This window comes from Mus musculus, chromosome 13, assembly GCF_000001635.26.
Source record: "Mus musculus strain C57BL/6J chromosome 13, GRCm38.p6 C57BL/6J".
Lineage (NCBI taxonomy): Eukaryota > Metazoa > Chordata > Mammalia > Rodentia > Muridae > Mus > Mus musculus.
Window position 1 is genome coordinate 75,879,189 of NC_000079.6, and position 27,938 is coordinate 75,907,126.

The 27,938-nt window shown below is 40.6% G+C and overlaps 1 protein-coding gene and 1 non-coding gene across 7 annotated transcripts in view; one reads left to right on the plus strand and one right to left on the minus strand.

Annotated features, from left to right (window-relative positions):
- Rhobtb3 (Rho-related BTB domain containing 3) overlaps positions 1–27,938 on the minus strand; it is a 74,288-nt gene that overhangs the window by 9,652 nt on the left and 36,698 nt on the right. For all 6 annotated transcript variants that reach the window (NM_028493.2, XM_006517411.4, XM_006517410.4 and 3 more), the window contains 2 exons: positions 22,990–23,102; positions 13,718–13,838 (listed from right to left, as the gene is read on the minus strand). In NM_028493.2, coding sequence (NP_082769.1) covers positions 13,718–13,838; positions 22,990–23,102 — 234 coding nt within the window. The remainder of the gene's footprint in view (positions 1–13,717; positions 13,839–22,989; positions 23,103–27,938) is intronic.
- Positions 25,959–26,090, plus strand: Gm24163. The gene has a single exon (XR_003950796.1). It is a non-coding gene; the product is annotated as a small nucleolar RNA SNORA71 (small nucleolar RNA).

Genomic DNA, 27,938 nt, shown 5'->3' on the forward strand with positions numbered 1-27,938 from the left:
GTTAGTTTAGATTTCCTTAAGACCAAAGAATTGGAATGACAGATTTTGCCTTGTGTTTTTAGAACAGCATCTATCCATCATGATTGACTTGAAATACTGCTACCTCTGACCATGTTCCACCCAGGAAAACATCTCAACCATTACCTTGTGGTCAACCTCACACAGAACTGTCTTGGAAAGGATTTCCTACACCAGGAAAGGAAAACTGCAAAGCAAAGGAAATAGCCCACCTCACAGAAGGAATGGCCAAGAGGCTGTCCCGAGCCAAGCCAAGGAGCACAGTCTTGACCTTGGGGACATTGCAGAGCTGATGAGCATGGCCATGCCATCTTCCCACTGCTGCAACACAAGCAGAGCCTTTTCTGTGAAATGAGAAGCCCCTGAGCTGGACACTGACTCTCTAGGGAAACTGCTGAGTTTTCCAGATATGGTTTCACTTCACAAAGACAGCACCAGATGGGATGACATGGAACTCATGAGGTTCCTGTTGTTGTAATGTCTACCATGAATCCACATAACAGCCTTCAGTTCCACAGATCATCACGGAACATCCACCATCATTGTGTCAGAAATGGTGAGAAACCAAATCTTTTAAGTCCAGACTCCATTTTAGAGAACTTGAACTCAGGTAAACTAACAGGCCAGTACCTAGCATTCACTTCCAAGTTATACTTCCCCCCACCCCCTGCAACAAAACCCGAGCCTAGCTCCAAAGTCTAGGCTAACCACAACAAATCCAGCATTTCCAAGTTAATTGCCAACAAGTCCACACCCAGCCTCATGATCACCAATGCTGAGGGAAGCAGAAATTATGGTTTGACTCCCAGCATCAGCCAATTATGCTAAAGGCCATAATAGCTCTCCAATATTAGCTTGCCGGGCTAGAAACACTTACCTCCCCCCCCCCGCCACACACACACACCTGTTACTTTCTATAAAGCCTTACCCTGATAGATATTTGGGGCTCCTCTCCATCAAAACCCTGTGTGTCAGTGCTGGGCTGAGGGACCCGAGCTAGCTCGAATAAAGACTGTTTTGATTTGCATCATATTGGCTCCCGTCTATTTTGGGGGGTTCACTAATACTTCCCTGGCACTACAAATGGCAGATACCAAGATGAGGAAGGCAGAGTGGGGACTCAAGTTATGGAGGATCCCAGGACCAATGGGAACCACAAAGCTGCCCCTTCCAGAAAACCGCAATGAGCCAAACCACAATATTCTGCCCAATAATTTACTCATGTATCGTCTGATTTCATAACATTTATCGTACGTATATATTCTCTTTTAAAATATTCACAATTTATTGATTCTTCAACCTCTCTAAATCCAAGCAAAATAAAAGAGGCCCATCTAAACTCAGAGATATTTTCCCAAGCCAATATTTCCTCAGGATCATTAATCAGCTCACCCTGCCAGCTGAACCCACAGGTTGTCACTATGATTTGCATAGCCAACAGGGAGGAGACAGCTTAAGAGCATCCTGCTCCCACCAGCAAACACCATCTGTCCACTGCATCTTCCTTTCGTCACCCCAAACCTCCCAGCTTGTGTGTAGCAGTATCATTTACCAGAAGGGCCAGCTTCCATAATTAAAGCATGCTGGGTATATCTGTAGAGACCAATTAACAAGGAATTCAAATTGGCAACGCAATTTGACTTACAATTTTAGGTTTTAAACTATTTCAAGATAAATAGAACATCATTTGAAAACTAGGAGCATAGCTTAAACAAACTGGATGGTCTACCATTTGAATTAAGCAGATGAATTAAGACTGACTAAAAATATCAAGTGGACATTAGACAGGGTGGATTTCATAAGCAGGGCTTGAAATTTTAACAGAGCTTTCTGTTGATAATGCCACAAGATAATGTTGAAAATGTAACATCAGCTTGAGTGCCTTTGAGTATAGTGTGTGTGTGTGTGTGCACGCGCGCACACGCGTGCATCAGTGTATGCACACATGTGTGTGCCAGAGGTTGACATCAGGATTCAACTTCTTTCCTATTTATTTATTATTATTTTGAAACGAGCTCTCCCACTGAACCTGGAACTCTGTTTTGGCTAGACTGCCTAAACAGCAAGCCTCTAGAATCTAGCTGTCTTTACTCTTAAGCACTGGGATTACAAGCATGGTGTAGATGTGGTGTGTAAAGATATGCCTGGTTGATTTTAGATCCATTTAAAGATTAGAATTTACTTTTGAAAACTATTATACTTTCAGCAAAGGGAAAAAGAAATTCTATTTCACAACCCTTTAACTATTTTGGTGTTTTAAAACTTACGTTATAAAAATGTATATAATACCTAACTATGGTTACCTGTTTTTTGTTGTTTTTCAGTGTGTGATATGTGTGTGCACCTGTGGAGGCCAGCAGACTGCTTCAGATCCCCCAAGAGAAGGTTATAGGTAGTCATCACAGGTTCTGGGGATCAAATCAACGTCCTCTTGAGGAACAGCTATTGACACTGAGTCATCTCTCCAGCCCACAGTTACCTGTTTTAAGCAGTATATTTATGCAAACACTAACAGACTATAATTCAGTGTTTATATAATAGCTGGCAACTGATTGCAAATGATAATGCAAGGGTATAGAAGATATAACTTTTTTTTTTTTTTTTTTTTTTTTTGGTTTTTCGAGACAGGGTTTCTCTGTGTGTAGCCCTGGCTGTCCTGGCACTCACTTTGTAGACCAAGCTGGCCTCGAACTCAGAAATCCGCCTGCCTCTGCCTCCCGAGTGCTGGGATTAAAGGCGTGCGCCACCACACCCGGCTTGAAGATATAACTTTTGTTAAAAGATGAATCTGGTCTTTGAACATGCCAATGCTGAGTATGTTTTCCTGTCATGCCCATTCCATGTTATAATTTCAGAGAACTTTTCTAAGAAAAAGAACAAGCTTGAAATGATTACAAAGCCAGTCGCTCTTCACTCTACATAGGCCATCAAAGATACTTTTGATTGTGTATTGAAATAAAATGTACCTGCTGCACCTTTTAATATATCAAATGTCAACAGTAAAACGTTGGAATGCTGCTTGGGAAAAAATGGACACTTGTTCACCTCAAGAGAAACTAAAGCATGGACTATGTTAAGTAAGTAGGAAAGGAATGAGGTTTCATTAAACAGTGTTTCCTGTAACATGCAGTCAAATGCGAGAAGCCCTATCTATGTCGCCTCTGCATACTTTCCAAGATGATTTTTTTGAACAAGTTGATCTTTATACATGACTTCCTACTACACTGATAATACTCCATGTCATGGTTTAATATCCCATGTTCATTCCAGCTCATAGTAGCTACTCGACTTTAGCCTGGGTTCAGTTTCAAATGCCACTGCAAGGGGAAAGGAATGGAGTTCACACTTGAGTCTCTGCTAGTCCCTGTGCGCATTATTGCAACCCATGTAGCCACTCCTCAAGTGGAAATCCGAGTCCCTATTTATAGGGGAGAAGATTACAGTGTTTCACATTTTGAATAGACAATGTCTGTTAAAACTTTAAGGTCTGTCACTCAGCAAACTCTATCTGCATCTTCTCTCCTGGTAGTTCTGGTCAACAATAAAGGGCCAGACACAGAAAGAAACACAACCGAGTCTATATAAACATCCATCTCAGCACAAATCCCAGCTAGATCCTTTCAGTCTGTCACTATCTCCTCGGCCAAGGGTAGCAATGCATCAGCCCTGGACCCAGATGTTCCACTGTTCCTCACTGAGGATCAGAAAACTTCAAAAGGCTGTGTGACTTCCACAATCACAACTGGAGTGAAGAAGCCAAAGATGTACTGCTACTATTGCATGGGGAAATATGCTTAAATACTAATTTCATTATTACATTATCATTCTCATATTACTTCCTAAAGCTGTGTTAAAGATACTAAAGTAACATCTGGATATCAATCAGCTCATAAACACGACTTTTTCAGAATATTCTTTGAATTGTAAGTATTTTAGGTAAAATATACAGTGAAAAAGTTGAGTGTTTGGCTAAGATTTCACTACAACGTATAAAAGGTTTTGTAATTAAGGTTTACGGAGAGTTATTATTAGCCATTCAAGTAAAAAGACCAAATACATGTAACCCTGTGAGTAAGTATCATGTATAGTTTTAATAAACTTTTTTTCATGTGAACTGATGGTATTACCTCCAAGAGCCAAAGACAACTTAAAAAAATAAAAAATCCAATATCAGACATAAGAAGTTATCTTTTGAGTTGTTGTCCAGGGCTATTCAAGAGACTACCAAAACATACGGCTTATTGCATCAAGCAAGCTCCCAAAGGAGGGAAGGAGCCAACAGTCTCACACAGCTATGATACCTATGAAACATATCATTGAGAAGCACGGCATAATAACTCTAAAGGTGTAGTAGGAGCATGAATACCTTGCTGATAGCCAACAGCTCTTTAACTGGATTTAAGATCAACAAGAAGGAAACCGTACCTGGTACTAGAAACCTAGTTAACTACTCAGGGCTAGTGAAGTCGTGGTTCCTGGAGGAAAACCTCCAGTCAGCATAATTAAAGCAGCGCAATGCCTAACAACAATCTATAAACATGTGTAATCCTCATCCTTCCTCAAAGACACTTCTCCAACAGAAGGAGACCACTACAGAAAACCACAACCAATCAAAAGGCAGACTTGTGGAGACCAGTCCCAGGTGATGAATCTACAGCACACTCCTGCATCTGAGGCCCAAGGAACATTGGAGACGAGGAAGCAGAATGATTGGAAGAGCCAAGGATCAGGACGTTTGCTGTGAGACTGTGTCTCCTAGTAAGGTCAGAAACTATAAATAAAGTCTCACTGGATGACTGCCCAAACTTGATCTGAACAAGCATGACATGAATAGACACGACAAAGTGCATGGGGAAAGCCCACAAGGCCTCAACCCTACACAAAGAACTACAGGCAATGGAGGAGAGCCAGGGGCAGGAAAGGGTCTCTTTCCTAGGAAAGAATATACAAATTGGTTGCTCAGTGCCAGTAACTAGCTCTGAACATTATATGAACTGAGCAGGTTATAGTTAGGGATATATATGTATGTACCTATATTCATTCAGTAACAATTAGTGAGAAAAGAGGCCATAAATTTGGAGAACACAGAGGGGTATACAGGAAGGTTTGGAGGGAGGAAAAAAGAAATGTAATTATATTATAATCTCAAAGAATGGTTGGTTACACCATAATAAACAAATGAAATTCAGACCAAACAAAACACAGAACAAAACAAACAAACATCAAAGGTGAGGCTTAGGAGATGGCCCAGTGGGTAGAGGATTTGTCATCAACCCTACAACCTGAGTGTGATCCCTGAGAATGTGTAGAAGAGGAAAGCCATTTCCTACAAGTTGTCTTCTGACCTCCACCTGATTGTTGAGGCACACACCCCACACACCAAAGAAAGAAATAATGTGACTTTTACAAAGGTGAGTGGCTATCCATAGGACCAATGCCTGAAGTTATGTGCAGATACTGCATATGATCAGACAGGCAAGCCAAGTCATTGCACATGGAGGTGAGTGGGCAGGGAGCAGGCAGAAAGGCCCGGGAAGTGACAGAGCAGATGAAAAGCAAAAGTTTAAAAGGGAAAGAATCTCTACTTTCCATATGCTGCATATTTCTTTCAAAAACCTTCTCAGCATGTTATGCTGACATGATGCATGGTGCCAATGCCTCCTATGCTAATTGTAAACAAATGATAATGCCTGCTATGTAAATGTGGGAGCTATGTTACAGTTCTACAAAAGTGCTAGGCACGAGTAAAGGATAGAGAGATGGATAAGTGGCTGAGAGCATGGGATACTATCCAAAAGGTTTGATTTCCAGCACCCACAAAGGGCCATAACTCCAGTCCCATAGGGTCTGATGCCCTCTTCTGGCTTCTGTGGGCCTAGAGTTGAGTGAAAAAAAAAATGAGGGTTAATGAATAGCCAGAACATCAACCAAGGAGACCTAGGTTATTTAAGGAAAAAGGGGGGGGGGGGGAGGGACAGTCAAAAAAACTAGAACTTGACCGTATCTTAAGAAATTAATTGAACATTAACACCAGAGATTACCAGATGGTGAAAGGCAAATGTAAGAATCTTATTAACAAAAACCAAAAACACTAGGCATCATCAGAACCCAGTATACAAGTCTGGGATACCCCAACACCCCCAAAAAGCAAGACTCGAATTTAAAATTGTATCTCACGATGGTGGTAGAAGATTTTAAGAAGGGCATTAATAACTCACTTAAAGAAATACAAGAGAACACTACTAAAGACGTAGAAGTCCTTAAAGAGGAAACACAAAAATCCCTCAAGAAATTACAGGAAAATACTGCTAAACAGATAGAAGACCTTAAAGAGGAAACAAAAAAATCCCTTAAAGAATTACAGGAAACACAGCCAAACAGGTGATAGAATTGAACAAAACCATACAATACCTAAAAAGGGAAGTAGAAACAATGAAGAAAACCCACAGGGAGACAACTCTGGAGATAGAAACCCTAGGAAACAAATCAGGAACCATCAGCAACAGAATATAAGAGATGGAAGAGAGAATCTCAGGTGCAGAAGATTCCATAGAGAACATCGGCACAACAATCAAAGAAAATGGAAAATGCAAAAAAAAAAAAAAAATTCTAATTCAAAACATCCAGGGAATCCAGGACACAATGAGAAGATCAAACCTACGGATACGAGAAGTAGATGAGAATGAAGATTTTCAACTTAAAGGGCCAGTAAATATCTTCAACAAAATTATAGAAGAAAACTTTCCAAACCTAAAGAAAGAGATGCCCATGAACATACAAGAAGCCTACAGAATTCCAAATAGACTGGACCAGAAAAGAAATTCCTACTGTCACATAATAATCAGAACAACAAATGCACTAAATAAAGACAGAATATTAAAAGCAGTAAGGAATAAAAGTCAAGTAACATACAAAGGCAGGCCTATTAGAATTACTCCAGACTTCTCCCCAGAGACTATAAAAGCCAAAAAATCCTGGACAGATGTTATACAGACACTAAGAGAACACAAATGCCAGCCCAGGCTACTATACCCAGCAAAACTCTCAATTACCATAGATGGAGAAACCAAAGTATTCCATTACAAAACCAAATTCACACAATATTTTTCCATGAATTCAGCCCTTTGAAGTATAATAAAGGGAAAACACCAACACAAAGATGGAAACTACACCCTAGAAAAAGCAAGGAAGTAATCCTTCAGGAAACGTAAAAGCAGAGAGCCACAAGAACAAAATCCCAACTTTAACAACAAAAATAACAGGAAGGAACAATTACTTTTCTTTAATTTCTCTTAACATCAATGGACTCAACTCCCCAATAAAAAGACATGACTAATAGACTGGCTACACAAACAGGACCCAACATTGTGCTGCTTGCAGGAAACCCACCTCAGGGACAAAGACAAATACTGCCTCAGAGTAAAAGGCTGGAAAGCAATTTTCCAAGCACAAGGTCCCAAGAAACAAGCTGGAGTAGTCATTCTAATATCGAAAAAAATTGATTTCCAACCCAAAGTTATCAAAAAAGACAAGGAGGGGCACTTCATATTCATCAAAGGAAAAATCTACCAAGACGAACACTCAATTCTAAATATCTATGTTCTAAATGCAAGGGCAGCCACATTCATTAAAGAAACTTTAGTAAAGCTCAAAGCACACATTGCACCTCACACAATAATAGTGGGAGACTTCAACACCCCACTGTTACCAATGGACAGATCCTGGAAAGAGAAACTAAACAGAGACACAGGGACACTAACAGAAGTTATAAAACAAATGGATTTAACAATTATCCACATAACATTTTATCCTAAAACAAAAGGATATACTTTCTTCTCAACACCTCATGATACCTGCTCCAAAACTGACCATATAATTAATCACAAAACAGGCCTCAATCGATAAAAAAAATATTGAAATTATCCCATGCATCCTTTCAGATCACCATGGACTAAGGCTGATCTTCAATAACAGCATGAATAATACAAAGCCAACATTCATGTGGAAACTGAACAACACTCTACTCAATGATATCTTGGTCAAGGAAGAAATAAGGAAAGAAATTAAAGACTTTCTAGAGTTTAATGAAAATGAAGACACAACATACCCAAACTTATGGGACACAATGGAAACAGTCCTAAGAGGAAAACTCATTACCCTGAGTGCCTCCAAAAAACAAACAAACAAACAGAAAAACAAAACAAAAACCTAGAGAGAGCATACACTAGCAAACTGACAGCACACCTAGAAGCTCTAGAACAAAAAAAGCAAAATTCACCCAAGAGGAGTAGACTGCAGGAAATAATCAAACTTAGGGCAAAAATCAACCAAGTGCAAACAAAAAGAACTCTTCAAAGAATCAACCAAACCAGGAGCTGGTTCTTTGAGAAAATCAACAAGATACATAAACCCATGGCCAGACTAACTAAAGAACACAGGGACAGTATCCTAATTAACAAAATCACAAATGAAAAGGGAGACATAACAACTGAATCTGAGGAAATCCAAAAAATCATCAGACCCTACTACAAAAGGCTAAACTCAAAAAAACTGGAAAACCTGGATGAAATGGACAATTTTCTGGACTGATACCAGGTACCAAAGTTAAATCAGGATCAGATTAATGATCTAAACAGTCTCATACCCCCTAAAGAAATAGAAACAGTCATTAGTAGTCTCACAACCAAAAAAGGCCCAGGACCAGGTGGGTTCAGTGCAGAGTTCTATCAGACCTTCAAAGAAGACCTAATTTCAGTTCTCCTCAAACTATTCCACAAAATAGAAACAGAAGGTACTCTACCCAATTCATTCTATGGAGCCACAGTTACTCTGATACCTAAACCACACAAAGAGCCAACAAAGAAAGAGAACTTCAGACCAATTCCCCTTATGCATATCAATGCAAAAATACTCAATAAAATTCTCACAAACGGAATCCAAGAACACATCAAAATGATCATTCATCATGATCAAGTAGGCTTCATCCCAGGGATGCACAGATTGTTCAATATATGTAAATCCATCAGCATAATGCACTATATAAACAAACTCAAAGACAAAAACCACATGGTCGTCTCAGTAGATGCTGAGAAAGCATTTGACAAAATATAACATATATAATTTGATAAAAGTCTTAGAAAGATCAAGCATTCAAGGCCCATACCTAAACATAATAAAAGCAATATACAGCAACCAGTAGCCAACATCAAACTAAATGGAGAGAAACTCGAAGCAATTCCACTAAAATTAGGGACTAGACAAGGCTGCTCACTTTCTCCCTACCTATTCAATATTGTACTTGAAGTCCTAGCCAGAGCAATTAGACAACAAAAGGAGATCAAGGGGATACAAATTGGAAAGGAAGAAGTCAAAATATCACTATTTGCAGTGATATGATGCTATATGTAAGTGACCCTAAAAATTCCACCAGAGAACTCCTAAACCTGATAAACAACTTCCGTGCAGTGTTAACTCAAACAAATCAATGGCCTTTCTCTACACTAACGATAAACAGGCTGAGAAAGAAATTAGAGAAACAACACCCTTCACAATAGTCACAAATAATATAAAATACCTTGATGTGACTCTAACTAAGGAAGTGAAAGATCTGTATGACAAGAACTTCAAGTATCTGAAGAAAGAAATTGAAGAAGATCTCAGAAGATGGAAAGATCTCCCATGCTCATGGATTGGCAGGATTAATATAGTAAAAATGGCTATCCTGCCAAAAGCAATCTACAGATTCAATGCAATCCCCATCAAAATTCCAACTCAATTCTTCACAGAGTTAGAAAGGGCAATTTGCAAATTCATCTGGAATAACAAAAAAATCTAGGATAGCAAAAACTATTCTCAACAATAAAAGAACCTCTGGTGGAATCACCATGCCTGACCTCAAGCTGTACTACAGAGCAATTGTGATAAAAACTGCATGGTACTGGTACAGCTACAGTCAGATACATCAATGGAATAGAACTGAAGATCCAGAAAAGAACCCACACACCTAATGTCACTTGATCTTTGACAAGGGAGCTAAAACCATCCAGTAGAAAAAAGACAGTATTTCCAACAAATGGTGCTGGCACAACTCGCGGTTCTCATGTAGAAATGCAAATTGATCCATTCTTATCTCCTTGTACAAAGCTCAAGTCTACGTGGATCAAAGACCTCCACATAAAACTAGAGACACTGAAACTTATAGAGGAGAAAGTGGGGAAAAGCCTCGAAGATATGGGCACAGGGGAAAAATTCCTGAACAGAACACCAATGGTTTGTGCTGTAAGTTCAAGAATCAAGAAATGGGACCTCATAAAATTGCAAAGCTTCTGTAAGGCAAAGGACACTGTCAATAAGACAAAAAGGCCACCAACAGATTGGGAAAGAATTTTTACCAATACTAAATCTGATAGGGGACTAATATCCAATCTATACAAAGAACTCAGGAAGCTGGACTCCAGAAATTGAAATAACCCCATTAAAAATGGGGTACAGAACTAAAGAAAGAATTCTCAACTGAGAAATACCAAAGAGCTGAGAAGCACTTGAAAAAATTTTCAACATCCTTAATCATCAGAGAAATGAAAATCAAAACAACCCTGAGATTCCACCTCACACCAGTCAGAATAGATAAGATCAAAAATTCAGGTGACAGCAGATGCTGTCAAGGATATGGAGAAAGAGGAACACTATTTTATTGCTGGTGGGATTGCAAGCTTATACAACCACTCTGGAAATCAGTCTGGCAGTTTCTCAGAAAATTGGACATAGTACCCCCAGAAGATCCAGCAATACCTCTTCTGGGTATATACCCTGAAGATGTTCCAACTGGTAATAAGGACACATGCTCCCCTATGTTCATAGCAGCCTTATTTATAATATCCAAAAGCTGGAAAGAATCCAGATGTCACACAACAGAGGAATAGATACAGAAAATGTGGTACATTTACACAATGGAGTACTACTCAGCTATTAAAAAGAATGAATTTATGAAATTCTTGGACAAATGTATGTATCTGGAGGATATCATCCTGAGTGAGGTAACCCAATCACCAAAGAAGTCACTTGATAGGCACTCACTGATAAGTGGATATTTGCCCAGAAACTTAGAATACCCAAGATAAAATTTGCAAAACACAAGAAAATCAAGAAGGAAGACCAACGTGTGGATACTTCATTCCTCCTTAGAATAGGAAACAAAATACCCATGGAAGGAGTTACAGACACAAAGTTTGGAGCTAAGACGAAAGGATGGACCATCCAGTGACTACCTCACCCGGAGATCCATCCTATAATCGCCCACCAAACGCAGACACTATTGCACATGCCAGCAAGATTTTGCTGAAAGGACCCTGATATAGCTGTCTCTGGTGAGGCTATGCTAGTGCCTGGCAAATACATAAGTGGATGCTCACAGTCATCTATTGGATGGAACACCAGGCCCCCAATGGAGGAGCTAGAGAAAGTACCGAAGAAGCTGAAGGGGTCTGCAACTCTATAGGTGGAACAACAATATGAACTAACCAGTACCCCCAGAGCTCGTGTCTCTAGCTGCACATGTAGCAGAAGATGCCTAATTGGCCATCATTGGGAATCAAGACCCCTTGGTCTTGCAAACTTTATATGCCCCAGTGCAGGGGAACGCCAGAGCCAAGAAGTGGGAGTGAGTGGGTAGGGGAGCAGGGCCGGGGGAGTGTATAGTGAACTTTTGGGATAGCATCTGAAACGTAAATGAAGAAAATATCTAATAAAAAATTGAAAAAAGAAATTTCAAACAAAGAATAAAGCCATTACCAAAAAAAAAAAAAAAAAGAAAAAAAAAAAGAAAGAAAAGAAAGAAATGAATTCTACATCCTGGTATAATGGTGCATATCTTTCAGCACTTGGGAGGCAGAAGCAGGCAGAACTCTTTGAGTTCAAGACCAGGCTTGACCACACAGTGAGCTCCAGTATAGCCAGATACTCTGTTTAAAATTAAAAAAAAATTCTGGTCTGACTGTATATTATATGTATCAAATACTGTGAAAGTGGTAAGAAACTGGCTAGCCCTGGCCATACAACTATTAGGCAAGCACCATCCAGGAGTCCCACAAGGATGCCAACTTGCTTAACCCACAGGTCTTGGAAGACAGTCTTCAGAACATACCTCTCAGCCTCGATGGATGAACAACACATGTATGTTCACCACATACACTTCAGATTTCCCTCCCACCACATTTATCCCTCATGAAAAGCCTACTCTAAGGTGTTGTGAGGCCCCAGAACTCTTGGGGGTCTTTCAGAGTCGGTTCAGTATGTGACTAATCAGCTGGTATCATGGATGTGGGTAAAGCACAGACCTCTCCGTGACCCACGGGAAGTCATTTGGCAAAGAGCACAGTGCCAGCTCCAGCGCCATCAGTTATCTGCAGAACACAGAAATTCTTTCAAAACAGACTTGAGATGATTAATTCGATAAAGATACAAATCTTTCCAATTTATGGGGTAAGTTTCTTTTTAACAATGGATGTGGTGTTTTCTGTTGGAATGTGAAGCTGCTTAGCCATCCACACTGGTGTTTCTCTATTCTACAGAACACTCAGGGGCTTCCACAAATGCCTTCATCAACAGTATTCCTGTAGGAGCTAGTTCTGGGATTGCCACTTGCTGGGCCTCTAAGGACACTTTCTCCACCTGCAAACGAGTTTTATTAGCTGGCTTCAGACAGACACTTTGGACTATTCTTTTTTTTATTTCGGCAGTTAATAAACCCACATATACCACGGCCAGTGGCTGGTTAGTCAGTTGCTGGTCTTTTAACCCAATGAGAGAGAGCTATAGATAGTCTATGGCTTCTTCATGTATCCTCCCCCGCCACATTTTAAATATATCTCAAGGTCTCTCTTACTGTCCCACTTTCAGAGTCCCAGGCTCACACTGCCTATGATGCTGCCAACAGAGCTTTTTATAAAAGTTCAGTTCTCTAGTTTTCTTGACAAAGTTAAAAGCAGTTAATATTGCTGGGGGAAGGTACTGAAAAGCAAATGCTATTCCAGCTGCCATACATTTCCACCCCAAAATTAGAATTACATCTCCCTCTTTAAAATGGCCCACCTAAAGTTCTACTTCATTTATTTGCAAACCACTCCTTTTATCCTTATGTAATTGAAGGTATCTGACAATTCATCTTTAAGATTATGCATTTAATCTAGTAGTGTGGCAGAATTATCCATACAAGTAATCAGTAATGGGCTTCAAAGACAGCTCATCTTTATTAAAGTTAGGCAGCATTATTTCCCACAGAGATAAGAGACAGTTTGCCGTTGCTCCGGTGATAGCAATTCTCACAGTGCTGCCAGTGACACATTTAGCAATAACTGTGGATGCTTGATGTAGATCGGACAGTTTTTTAAAAAAAATTGAGTAAATCAAGTAAGAGATAATGAGCTTTTAAAAGAGCTGGCTTCAGATGAATTAAAAACAGGATCTTAAGAAACACAGAAATGAAAACAGAGATGACACATTAAAGATCATCCCCCACCCCCATCCCAGATGAGGCTATGGATGAGGGAAATGGAAATTCCTTTCCTTAGTTTATAAAGTGATTTTCTCTCAAACCAGCTAGTATTACTTTATGTATTTAAAGCTGAACTAGAACTCGAGGGGGAGGGGAGCAAGTAAGAAATAAAAATGCAGAGTGACCTCTGTCACAGCTGAGCCATACCTTGTATTTCAAAGACAACATCGGCAAGCATCGGTTTATTAAGGAAAAACTTGAGAGACGTATTATAAAACCACAGAGGCTTCCTGGCTTGGTAGGTCTTGCAGTTCCTCAGGCAATTAATCTATCAGGAAAAGCACAGCAAAAAGAGGAAGTCTGTTCAGTTTGCTTTGATAACAAACACGGAAGTCACAATTGCTTCATGATGGCACCTCTAATCACATCACCGAGGGGGACATTCCCAGGAGCACTTCATCTGCTGCCTGTGTGTAGCACAAGGCTACTCACTTAGTGGTGACCGGGGAACCTCTAGATCCTGGGTTTCTGAGACCCATTCACACAGCAGGGGAGGCATATGTGTGTTCTTACTGCACATGCTCTTGTACGGCCTAGCAGGGCTTTCTCCTAAAGAACGAACATTAATCAAAATCTCAGAGTGGTGAATTTCAATTTGAATACAATTTTCTAATGCTTATTGTGTGTGTGTTTTGAGAGAGAGAGACAGACAGAGAGAGAGAGAGAAAGAGAGAGAGAGAGACTGACTAAGACTATTTGATCTACAGCTCCAGACAGTTCTGTCCCTGCCCAGTTGCTGGCCTCCCCCGACAGTGCCTTGGTCTACCTCAGCTTTGGTTCCTTGTTTGTTGCTGAGGTCTATGCAGACCCCATCCCTATCCGAAAAGCCCGAGGGCAGCTCCCTTCACCTGCCTCCATCCTTGTCTCTGGTTTTTCTTTACAATGAAATAAGCCAAGTACTAACATTTTCAAGTAGAGTTGTCCAAATTATGGCTGCAACCATAAATTGTATGGCCGCAATCCCTCATTTGGAACCATTTAGTTCTGGCTCTTATTGAAATTATTTTCCTTAGTATTGATGACTTCATCAGATCCTTGGCTGGATTTCTGAATCTCATCCCCATGGGAACGCCCATGCTCAGTCAGCTGGGGAAACGCGGAACCTCCGCCCTCAAGAAGTCACACGCCAGACTCTGGCCATCAGAGCTAGTGGTGCCTAGTTGTCTACCGGGGCTAATCGACTTTGAAGGGACGTTTCCAATTTTCTGTGAAGGAAGAAAGGGATACTCTTCTCTTGAAAAGGAAAAGGAAAGCCCACTCCAGCATGAACTCCACAAGCATGGTAGGAGGGAAACAAGTGACTTGGTCCTCCATTGTTAGGTCTCAACCCTGCACCACAGCACCCATTGGGGCAACGGGCATTTAGAATGCAAGTGATTAAAGCACACAGAGAGTGACAGCCAGGGCCACTGGGAATCAGAAGCTGGCAGGACCTGCAGAGCCTTGCTTTATCCCACTTTAAAGGAAAAACCTGAACTGCTCAAAACTGCAGCAATAATTCATGACACACTCAGAATTTAAATCCACTCTCCCAAGTGCCAACTCAGTACTGTGTTACATTCCTATGACACACTTGGTAAACAGAAAGGGTGGATGAGAGGGTCACAGAATTACAGTCTCTTCACCACTCAGAGGTAATGTTATTCTCAGTATCTCAAAGGAGCCCCTGCCAAATCAGAGAAAGAGACATGAGTTCAGAACACCAGCAAGTCCCTGCATATTATCCATGTAGAGGTTATGAGTCTGCACACAGTGAATCTTACACCATGTATGAAGTATGTGTGGGATGGTGGGGTATTTTCTCTTGAATCTTACATTAACTCATCAGACTACTTTAATAAACACAATGCAGGTATTTGTGCATTTTAAAGGGTTACTTAGTTGAGTTAGATTGAAAGAAAGGTTTTATCAACCTTTTGATTCCTATAAGGCTGGCTAGCCTGTGGATATTTGCTGCACCATGTTACTGGAACAAAAGATCTTGGCCCTTAATTCCTTGTTTCTCTGTTAATTTTTGTTCTCAACCAAAAATTAAGAATCTTCATGAAAAGTTAGTACAAGCCAGGTATGGTTGCATATATGCAAGACTAGCACCAGGGGAGCTACAGTTAGGAAAGTCACAAGTTTGAAGCTAGACTGGGCTACAAAGAGAATTGAAGTCAGTCTGGACTATATAATGAGCCCTTGTCTCACAGGGGAAGGGGCATGCAGAGCGATGTCTCAGTGAGCAGACGCTTGCTGTCTGAGTTTAATCCCTAGAGGCCAAAAGGTGGGAGGAAGAACCAACTCCTCTCAACTCCACATATATGTACTCTTTGGCATGCATGAGTATGTACGTGTGTATATATATACACATATACTAAGTGAAGGTAAGAACAACTTTTAAAATAAGCGAATGAAAAACTATTACATCATTAAACTATTAACTTTAAAATGTTAGTAATATAGGCTGTAGAATTAAATCATCTGTTAAAAAATAACTAAAGGAATGTTTTTCTTATATTTAAAGAAAAACCTATACTTTCCTAAGCATTGCACACAGCTTACCCTTTTAATCTACTATAGCCAATTTGCTTATCACACGATCTGAAATAAGAATAAATTGGCAGTGGCTCAGATTCCTTCCCGTTGGTCGGCACCAGTGCCGGGCCACTTTGGGCCCCAACTCAGCAGAGAGTCCCACCATCTCCAGAGGACTCTCCACCCAACAGGCGCCCTTCGCACACCCAGGATCTTAGGATCACTGGTGAGTGGAACACAACATCTGTTCCAACAGAATGAGGGGTGGCTGGGGCCAGCTGGAGCACAGACACAGGAACCCAACTCAACCTCAGAATCCTTCTGGTGGGTGCTGGTCTATCTTGGTTTTGAACTCAGCAGACAGCCCCACGGTCCCCAGAGGAGGTACCAATTCCAGGCCCTCTAACATGCCCAGGGTCTTAGGATCCCAGGATCCCAGGAGCTTGGTCAACACCAGGATCTCAAGGTCTCAGAGGAAGCTTGACTGTCAAGAACTCTGACACACCCAGAATCTTAGCATCACAGCATCCCTGAATCACAGGATCACAAAGAATGTTGGACTCTGAGAAGTTCTGACTCAACTGGGATAACAGGAAGGACAGGCTGCAATCAGATACAGCAAGGGCAGGGAGCACTTGAGATAATCAGATGGCAGGAGGCAAGCATAAGAAGAGAAGTAACGGAAACCAAGGTTACTTGGCATCATCAGAACCAAACTCTCCCACCATAGCAAGTCCAGGATACACCATCACACCAGAAAATCAAGATATGGATCTAAAGTCACTTTTCATGATGATGATGGAGCACTATAAGAAGGATATAAATAACTACCTTAAGGAAATACAGGGGAACAGATCCAAAAAGGTGAAAGAATTGAACAAAACCATCCAGGATCTAAAAATGGAAGTAGAAACAATAAAGAAATCACAAAGGGAGACAACTCTGGAAAAAGAAAACCTAAGAAAGAAGTCAGGAGCCATATAGGCAAGCATAACAGAATACAAGAGATAGAAGAGAGAATCTCAGGTGTAGAAGATACCATAGAAAACATTGACACAACAATCAAAGAAAATGCAAAATCTAAAAAGCTCCTAACCCAAAACATCCAGGAAATCCAGGACACAATGAAAGACCAAACCTAAGGATAACAGGTATAGACAAGAAGGAAGATTTCCAACTTAAAGGGCCAGTAAATATCTTCAACAAAATTTTAGAAGAAAACTTCTTTAACCTAAAGAAAGAGACGCCCATGAACATGCAAGAAGCCTATAGAACTCCAAATAGTTTGGACCAGAAAAGAAATTCCTCCCGTCACATAATAACCAAAACACCAAATGCACAAAACAAAGAAAGAATATTAAAAGCAGTAAGGGATAATGGTCAAGTAACATATAAAGTCAGAACTATCAGAATTACACCAGACCTCTCCCCAGAGACTATGAAAGCCAGAAGATCCTGGGCAGATGTCATACAGACCTTAAGAGAGCACAAATGTCAGCCCAGGCAACTATACCCAGCAAAACTTCTATTATGATAGATCAAGAAATCAAAGTATTCCATGACAAAACCAAATTTACACATTATCATTTCATGAATCCAGCCCATCAAAGGATAATAGATGGAAAACTCCAACACAAGGAGGGAAACTACACCCTAGAAAAAGCAAGAAAGTAATCTTTCAACAAACCTAAAAGAAGATAGCCACATGAACAAAATTCTAACTCTAACAATAAAAGTAAGAGGAAGCAACAATGACTTTTCCTTAATATATCTTAATATCAATGGATTCAATTCCCCAATAAAAAGGCATAGACTAACAGACTGGTAAGGTAAACAGAACCCAACATTTTGCTACATACAGGAAACCCACCTCAGTGACAAATACAGACACTACCTCAGAGTAAAAGGCTGGAAAACAATTTCCAACCACAAGGTCCCAAGTAATAAGCCATTCCAATATTGAATAAAATCTATTTTCAACCTAAAGTTATCAAAATAGATACGAGGGATACTTCATACTCATCAAAGATAAAATTTTCCAAGATGAACTCTTGATTCTGAACATCTATGCTCCAAATGCAAGGGCAGCCACATTCATTAAAGAAACTTTAGTAAAGGTCAAAACATACATTGCACCTCACACAATAATAGTGGGAGAATTCAACACACCACTCTCATTAATGGATAGATACTGGAAACAGAAACTAAACAAAGACACAGTGAAACTAACAGAAGTTATGAAACGAATGGATTTAACAGATATCTGTAGAACATATCATCCTAAAACAAAAGAATATACCTTCTCAGCACATCATGGTACCTGCTCCAAAATTGACCATATAACTGGTCAAAAAACAGGCCTCAATACAAAAATAATCCCATGCATTCTATCAGATCAACACAGACTAAGGCTGATCTTCAATAACAACATATATAATAGAAAGCTCACATACACGTGGAAGCTGAACAACACTCTACTCAATGATAACTTGGTCAAGGGAGAAATAAGGAAAGAAATTAAAGACTTTTTAGAGTTCAAAAATAATGAAGCTACAACATATCCAAAGTTATGCTACACAATGAAGGCAGTCCTAAGAGGAAAACTCATAGCTCTGAGTGCCTAAAAAAAAGAATCTGGAGAGAGGATACACTAGTAGCTTTACAGGACACCTAAAATCTCCAGAACAAAATTCACACAAGAGGAGTCAACAGGAAATAATCAAATACAGGACTGAAACCAACCAAATAGAAACAAAACGAACTATACAAAGAATCAACCAAAACAGGAGCTGGTTCTTTGAGAAATTCAACAAGACACATAAACCCATGGCCAGACTAACTACAGGGCACAGGGACAGTATCCTAATTAACAAAATCACAAATGAAAATGGAGACATAACATCTGAATCTGAGGAAATCCAAAAAATCACCAAACCCTACTACAAAAGGCTATACTCAACAAAACTGGAAAACCTGGATGAAATGGACAATTTTCTGGACTGATACCAGGTACCAAAGTTAAATCAGGATGAGATTAATGATCTAACAGTCTCATACCCTCTAAAGAAATAGAAACAGTCATTAATAGTCTCACAACCAAAAAAAGACCAGGACCAGATGGGTTCAGTGCAGAGTTCTATCAGACCTTCAAAGAAGACCTAATTCCAACTTTTCTCAAACTATTCCACAAAATAGAAACAAAAGGTACTATACCCAATTCATTCTATGGAGCCACAGTTACTCTGATACCTAAACCACAGAAAGATCCAACAAAGAAAGAGAACTTCAGACCAATTCCCCTTACGCGTATCAATGCAAAAATACTCAATAAAATTCTCTCAAACTGAATTCAAGAACACATCAAAACGATCATCCATCATGATCAAGTAGGCTTTATCCCAGGGATGGAGGGATTGTTCAATATATCGAAATCCATCAGCATAATTCACTATATAAACAAACTCAAAGATAAAAACCACAAGGTCATATCAGTGATGCTGAGAAAGCATTTGACAAAATCTAACGCCTGTTCATGATAAAAGTCTTACAAAGATCAAGCATTCAAGGCCCATACCTAAACATAATAAAAGCAATATACAGCAACCAGTAGCCAACGTCAAACTAAATGGAGAGAAACTCGAAGCAATCCCACCAAAATCAGGGACCAGACAAGGCTGTCCACTCTCTCCCTACCTATTCAATATAGTACTTGAAGTTCTAGCCAGAGCAATTAGACAAAAAAGATCAATGGAATTAAAATTGGAAAGGAAGAAGTCAAAATACCACCATTTGCAGATGATATGATAGTATATATAAGTGATCCCAAAAAATTCCACCAGAGAACTCCTAAACCTGATAAACAACTTCAGTGCAGTAGCTGGATATAAAATTAACTCAAACAAATCAGTGGCCTTTCTCTACACAAAGGAAAAACAGGCTGAGAAAGAAATTAGGGAAATAATACCCTTCACAATACTCACAAATAATATAAAATACCTTGGTGTGACTATAACTAAGCAAGTTAAAGATCTGTATGATAAGAACTTCAAGTATCTGAAGAAAGAAATTGAAGATCTCAGAAGATGGAAAGATCTTCCATGTTCATGGATTGGCTGGATCAATATAGTCAAAATGGCTATCTTGCCAAAAGCAATCTACAGATTCAATGCAATCCCCATCAAAATTCCAACTCAATTCTTCACAGAGTTAGAAAGGGCAATTTGCAAATTCATCTTGAATAACAAAAAACCTAGGATAGCAAAAATTCTTCTCAATGATAAAAGAACCTCTGGTGGAATCACCATGGCTGACCTCAAGCTGTACTACAGAGCAATTGTGATAAAAACTGCATTGTACTGGTACAGTGACAGACAGGTAGATCAATGGAATAGAACTTCAGACTCAGAAATGAACCCATACACCTATGGTCACTTGATCTTTGACAAAGGAACTAAAACTATCCAGTGGAAAGAAGACAGCATTTTCAACAAATGGTGCTGGCTCAACTCGTGGTTATCATGTAGAAGAATGCAAATTGATTCATTCTTATCTCCTTGTACAAAGTTCAAGTCTAAGTCGATCAAGGAACTCCACAAAAACCAGAGACACAAAAACTTATCGAGAAGAAAGTGGTGAACAGCCTAGAAGATATGGACACAGGGGAAAAATTTCTGAACAGAACACCAATGGCTTGTGCTGTAAGTTCAAGAATCAAGAAATGGGACCTCATAAAATTGCAAAGCTTCTGTAAGGCAAAGGACACTGTCAATAAGACAAAACAGCAACCAACAGATTGGGAAAAGATCTTTTCCGATCCCAAATCTGATAGGGGGCTAATATCTAATATATATAAAGAACTCAAGAAGTTGGACTCCAGAAAACCAAATAACCCTATTAAAAACAAAGCTAAACAAAAAGAATTCTCAACTGAGGAATAAGGAATTGCTGAGAAGCACCTAAAATAATGTTCAGCATCCTTAATCATCAGGGAAATGCAAATCAAAACAACCCTGAGATTCCACCTCACACCAGTTAGAATGGCTAAGATCAAAAACTCAGGTGACAGCAGATGCTGGTGAGGACGTGGAGAAAGAGGAACACTCCTCCATTGCTGGTGGGATTGCAAGCTGGTACAACCACTCTGGAAATCAGTTTGGTGGTTCTGCAGAAAATTGGACATAGTTCTACTGGAAGATCCAGCAATACTACTCCTCAGCATATACCCAAAAGATGCTCCAACTGGTAATAAGGCCACATGCTCCACTATGTTCATAGCAGCCTTATTTATAATAGCTAGAAGCTGGAAAGAACCCCGATGCCCCTCAACAGAGGAATGGATACAGAAAATATTATACATTTAAACCATGGAGTACTGCTCAGCTATTAAAAACAATGAATTTATGAAATTCTTAGACAAATGGTTCAATCTGGAGGAGATCATCCTAAGTGGGGTAACCCAATCACGAAAGAAGTCATTTGATATGCACTCACCGATAAGTGGATATTAGCCCAGAAGCTCAGAGTACCGAAGATACAATTTGCAAAACACATGAAACTCAAGAAGAAGGAAGACCAAAGTGTGGACACTTCCATCCTTCTTAGAAGGGGGAACAAAATAGCCATGGAAGAAGTTACAGAGACAAAGTTCAGAGCAGAGACTGAAGGTTGATCATTCAGAAACTGCCCGACCTGGGGATTCTTGTTGCAGATGCCAACAAGAGCTTGCTAAAAGGACCCTGATACAGCTGTCTCCTGAGAGGCCCTGCCAGTGCCTTAGTAGTACAGAAGTGGATGCTCACCATCATCCATTAGATGGAGCACAAGGTCCCCAATGAAGGAGCTAGAGAAAGTACCCATGGAGCTGAAGGGATTTGCTGCCCCCTAGGAGGAACAACACTATGAACTAACCAGTAACCCCAGAGCTCCCTGGGACTAAACCACCAATCAAAGAAAACACAGGGAGGGACTTGTGGCTCTAGCTGCATATGTAGCAGAGGATGGCCTAGTAAGTCATCAATGGGAAGAGAGGCCCTTGGTCCTGTGAAGTTTCTATGCCCCAGGATAGAAGAATGCCTGGGCCAGGAAGCTTGAGTGGATGGGTTGGGGAGCAGGGGAAGCAGGGAGAGGATAGGGTATTTTCGGGGGAAACTAGGAAAGGGGAAAACACTTGAAATGTAAATAAAGAAAATATCTAATTAAAAAAAAAGAAAATATCAAAAAACAAACAAACAAAAAGAATAAACTGGCTAAATTGTGTAAGACAGTTGTTTTAAGTTTAACAATTGTATGTTTCAAACCTTCACAGACTCTCTACAATCTGCAGTTTTATGGCCATACAGCATCAGTACTTTTATAACCTTGAACCCAGTTTATAATTTTTAATATGTATTCAAGAGACTCCTCAACTGTCTATTTGGTTAGCTATATTGCTTGCAACTCTGAAAAGTTCACACAGGAGCAAGGCCACTTCACAATGCTATTCAGATTTAAAGAATGTGATGTGAAAAAGCATCTCTCCTAGAGGTCCAGCTGCAGGGCCAGGAGCTAGGCAGCCTTTCATTTCAACACAGGCGAGGCAGAGGTGAGGCATGCCTTTAATCCCAGCACTCAGGAGGCAGAGGCAGGCTGGTGTCTGTGTTCCCATGGCTCCAATGGGGTGTTTTGAAGACAGAATTCACAAATGAGCATTTCAAAGACATGACTCACACATTTTAATCCCCACAAAAATTAAAGTCTTAGTAAGAAATACATATGTTTCTGTTTTAAATGCTTTAAACATTTAAACGGAAACATATACATAGGGAAAACATTTATATTTATGAATTATTTAACTCTGCTAGTGACTCAATGTTATAATCAACAAGGTATACCAGCTATAATTCAGAGTCAAATTAATTTACCTTTCCTGGTGTTTTTAAAATACATTTAACTTTCTCGATTATATCAGAAACATCCCCGGAATCTTTCAACTTCCTCCTGACATCTTCTTCCAGCTCTTCCCACTGAAAAGCACCTGTAAGGAATTAAATACATCAGATTTCCCTGTGTGAGTCAAAGGTATGAAAAGCTGAGTCTCTTTTTAGATTATCAATGCTTCCTTCTTCAGTTTTTTTTTTTTTTCCCTGTAGCAAACATGTCTCTTGAAATGTGTGTTTAACAAGTCTGTTTGCCTTCTCCTCAACCAGTCGTTCTCAGCTTGTGGGTGGTAACCCCTGTGGGCGACTAACCTTGGGTGGTAACCCCTGTGGGGGACTAACCTTTCTCAAAGGGGTCACCTAAGACCAGCAGAGAACACAGTTGTTTACATTAAAATTCATAACCACAGCAAATTACAGTTATGAGGTAGCAACAAAAGTAACCTGATGGTTGGGGTCACCACAACATGAAGAACTCTATTAAAGGGACACAGCATTAGGAAAGTTGAAAGCCACTGTCATCAACCATCTTCCTCCCTGACAGCTGCCATTTCTGAAGCAGGTATTCAGCTAGTGACTTGGCAGCCCCAGCCAGGATGAGTTTCTGTGAAGAGTAATCTGGCAAGTTGCCTACTTACTCCCAGGACAAAGCTGGGTCTGGCCGTTCACAGGTGATGTTGGACAGTATCACTACCAGTGAACAGCAAAGCTTACTGACCATTGGTCTAGACAGCCACACGGCAGAAACATTAATTCAGAAGGCCTTGTGCACTGTCAGGCTCCAAATGGGACATCCGCCTTGAAACCCTACAAAGCAAACCCGAGAAAGGCAATGGGATGGTTCTCTGGTACACTCCATCTGAGATCCAGGCACTGCAGCAACATCAGCTGCCTGGTCTTTTCCTGGACTTAGTCTCCATCTTGGTCAATTTCAAAGCTACTCTTCTTGGGCTCCTTCACTCTTGCCACATACTCTGCGAACCCTTTTCTTTTCTGTTTCTATTTTATGGTCAGCAAAAGGTGGTCTTTACCCAAAATGCTCCTCTCACATGGTCTACAGCACTCTTTTTCTCAGCCTTTCTGCTCCCTCACGACCTTTCAACTTGGGATCTATCCTATTATTCAAGCTAAGTTTTCAGAAAGTATGATTTAAAAGTATGATTTATGCTTATGGCGTTCCAAGGTGTCTTAGTTACTGTTCTACTGCTGTCAAGGAAACTCCTATAAAAGAAAGCATCTAATTGGGACTGGCTTACAGTTTCAGAGGTTTAATCCATTACCATCATGGTGGGAACATGGCAGTACACATTGTAGTCTCCCCTCCCCCAGCCTGAAACCTGCTTGCTCAGGGGTGGAGCTTCCTGCTCAATCTTTCTGCCACGCCCACTGCTGGAACGTGCTGCTTTGCTGTTTGGAGCCACACACGTGATCACCCTGCTACTGGACCCCAAGATTATTTGGTGGGAATTGGGCCCCTCCCCCTTCCTTTATAACTGAGTGCGGAAATAGTAAAAATTGAACCTTGAGCAGAGAGCTTTGTCTTGGTTCCTTCCTTATCTCTCGCCGCCTAGCCCCTCTTCTCTTCCAGGTTTCCAAAATGTCTTTCCAGGCTAGAACCCATGTTGTGATCTACTGGCCAGACACAACACACATGATGCTGGAGAAGTAGCTGAGAGCTACATCCTGATCTGCAGTCAGGTAGTCAAAGAAAGAGAGCCTGGGCCTGGACCTTTGGAACCTCAAATCCATCCCCAGTGACACACATCCTCCAACAAGACCATACCTCTTAATCTTTCTAATTCTTTCAAACAGTTCTACCCTGTGGCAACTAAGCATTCAAATCTATGAGCCTATGGGGGCCAATCTTATTGAAACCACCACACAAGGGATTCCCCTCACCTGCCCTCCCCATGACTTACAGGAGGTCCAACCTTTTAAAAATAAAAATAAAGCATCGTGCCACAGGCAGATGCATTAATGGGGCCCTCATTACAGCTTTATCTTTGCCATTAACTACTGGTGTGACTTCAAAGAAGTCATTCCACTCCTGGGGGCAGGGAATCAAGACCCTTTGCTATCTGCTCCTAATCTACATTTTCTGGTGTATCACTAACTGTATCCATCACTCTGCAGAGGCCTTAATGCCTAAGACTGAGACTGAGCAGAGTATAAAATAATTCACATTTTACAGCAGTGAGACCAGGCCACTGCAGACAGCTTCTACCAGTGGGTACTAAAGCCAACCAAAGGGCCTGATCCCAGGGCTCTTGACACTGGCTTTTTACTTTTTTTTTTTTTAAGATTGGTTTACTTTTATGAGTAAGAATGTTCGACTTCATGAAAGTGTGCCACATGTGTTCAGTGGCCAAGAAAACCAAAAAGGGTGTTAGATCCTGTGAGACTGGAGTGAAGATCAGTTGTTAGCTATCACATGGGTATTGGGAACAGAACCTGGGTCCTATGCAAATATCCTTCACTGCTGAGCCCTCTCTCCAGTCGGGGCACTTGTTTTTTTGTTACAACTTTTGGCACTGCTGGATGGCTTCCACTTTCTCACATCAGCTTCAGCAGCTTTTGCCACTTTCCATCTCGTAAACACTCACAGCAGGGCCAAATCTGAGCTAAAAACATGGTCGCCCACACCTTGGAATTGGGAAGAATAAACACAGTCGCCTTGCCCACACACACAGGTGCAGCCTCAACTCCAGCTCACCACTGCCTGTTCTACTTGTGACAAGTCTTCTATTCTGACCTCCCTGCTAGATCACCTTCCTTTAAACATCCAGAAGGATGAGGCGTCTCTAAGAACTGTCTACTCACTCTTTCCCTTTTTCCTATCAGTGCTTTTTAACTGGGCACATATAATCTTTTCACTATCTCACACGTTCTTCGGGTCATCTTTTCAGGAAACCTTCCATGCACATAGACAAAGGTCTGTATAGAAATGTCAGGACCCCTGAATTCAAGAGTGATTTTGTAATACCTATGCCCTGCTCATTGTTACTATAGGGAGAGGATGCCAAAAGCCTTTCTCTGTGTTTTGAAGATCCATTCCTGTTCTTGCTAAACCCTGGTGCGTTTGAACACATCTTCACTTTCGAAGCCTCTTGGTCTCCTGGTTGCTGACAACAGGCTCACCTAGTGCCCTATGCCAGTGCTGAGCAGAATCCTCTGAGGATCATAGACCTCAGAGGTGTTGGTGGATACCCAAAAGCCAGAGTCTAGACAGCAAGACCACCACACAAAACAAAGCTGGAGACACTGCCTCCTCTGAGCATCATGGAACAGTTTTACTCTGCTGAGGAAATGGCTCCAGCATGGGGAACTCCTGCATACCAATTTCAACTCCAACACCTCAGAAAACCACATGCTAGCCCCATGTCCATCTGTAATACCCTGAAATGACTACAGTTAGAAGATATTTTCCATTGAATTTCCATATTTGCCATTTCCCTAACCACTGTGCAATAAACCCCATAAATTAAGAAGAAGAAGAAGAAGAAGAAGAAGAAGAAGAAGAAGAAGAAGAAGAAGAAGAAGAAGAAGAAGAAGAAGAAGAAGAAAAAAAACCAGATAGATATATCAAACGCCTTAAAAACCAATGGAGCTCAGATTGCTTCTCCATCCTAGCTGTGCATTGTACTGACCTGAAGAGAGATCATTTGTAAAATACATCAGAGGAAACCTCATCCTAAATCTGAAGCTAGGGTCCCAGACACTAATATGTTTTAAAGCCTCCCAGGGCCCCTAATGCAGGCCTAGCGCTGCTGTGCGCTGCTGGTGACAGACCATGTTCTCACTTTAAAAATCTCAGACATTATCAATGCCCAGTGAGTGGCATACAGTCTGCAGGAGAAGTACTTTCAATTTGCCTACATTCACCCTGACTGAAGGAGAACACAGATACAATCTCCGTATTGACCTTTACCACTGTTAAGTAAACTTACATCCAGCTAATATAAGCAGAGCTATATTCACCAAAGAACATCTACATAATACCGCCTCTGAATGGAGCCAACACCAAATAATCTAAATAACAAGGCAAGCTCAAGGGTCCACTTAGGTATTTAAAAACAACTCACTAAGAGCCAATAACCAAGAATGAAAGAGGAAAAATCCTAGCAGCACTAACAAGTGGGCTGTTTTCATATGTAGAAATGCTAATCACGTCATCATTGACACTGTAACTGCTAATAAACCAATAACCCCGAGGTGAGGGCTTCTTTCTGTAGTGCAAATGGTTAACAGGAGATTCACCGGCTGCATCACCACCAACAGGCCCAGTGTCACATGGCAGGATCTGTAAAAGCTGCTCATTTTGCACGGTTCACAGAGGCTTTCTAAGGATAATGTCTTAAGTTCTCCAGCAAGTCACTTAGTCTGTTGAAGAGCATGGTGCATTCAGGTATCCTAGGCTGTTTTCTGCTATACAGAAAAGAGCATGCCGCAGAATAATTCCAAAAATGAGAGCGAATACCATGCAAACGGAACCCACAGCTTGGTGCACATGCTGACTTTACTCTGCATTTCAGTGATGTGGAGTTCTGGGTCATCTGTGACAGGTCCACCTCACAGCTGCATTCTTGGGTCACAAATATTTCAATTTCTCACTATCTAAAGATTATATGACTCAGGAATTCACAGCCTTAAACTACCAAGCAGTATAAGAATGGAACTAGTGTCTGCTGTCTCAGAGTAACTTCCTGAACCTCCAGGCATTACTTATTAAACGCTAGCACATCATATAGCGCTCTTATGCAGTGGAAAGTTAGCATATATAAACCAGACACATATGGACTGTATCTAGATATTCAAAAAGTGTAAGGGGAAAACAAACACTAAAGCCTTATAGGTGAGTATAAAATCCTAGCCAGACTATGAGGTTGGTTTCTAAATAGCAAGCCTAAACATTCACATAATCCCGTTCCTAGCTG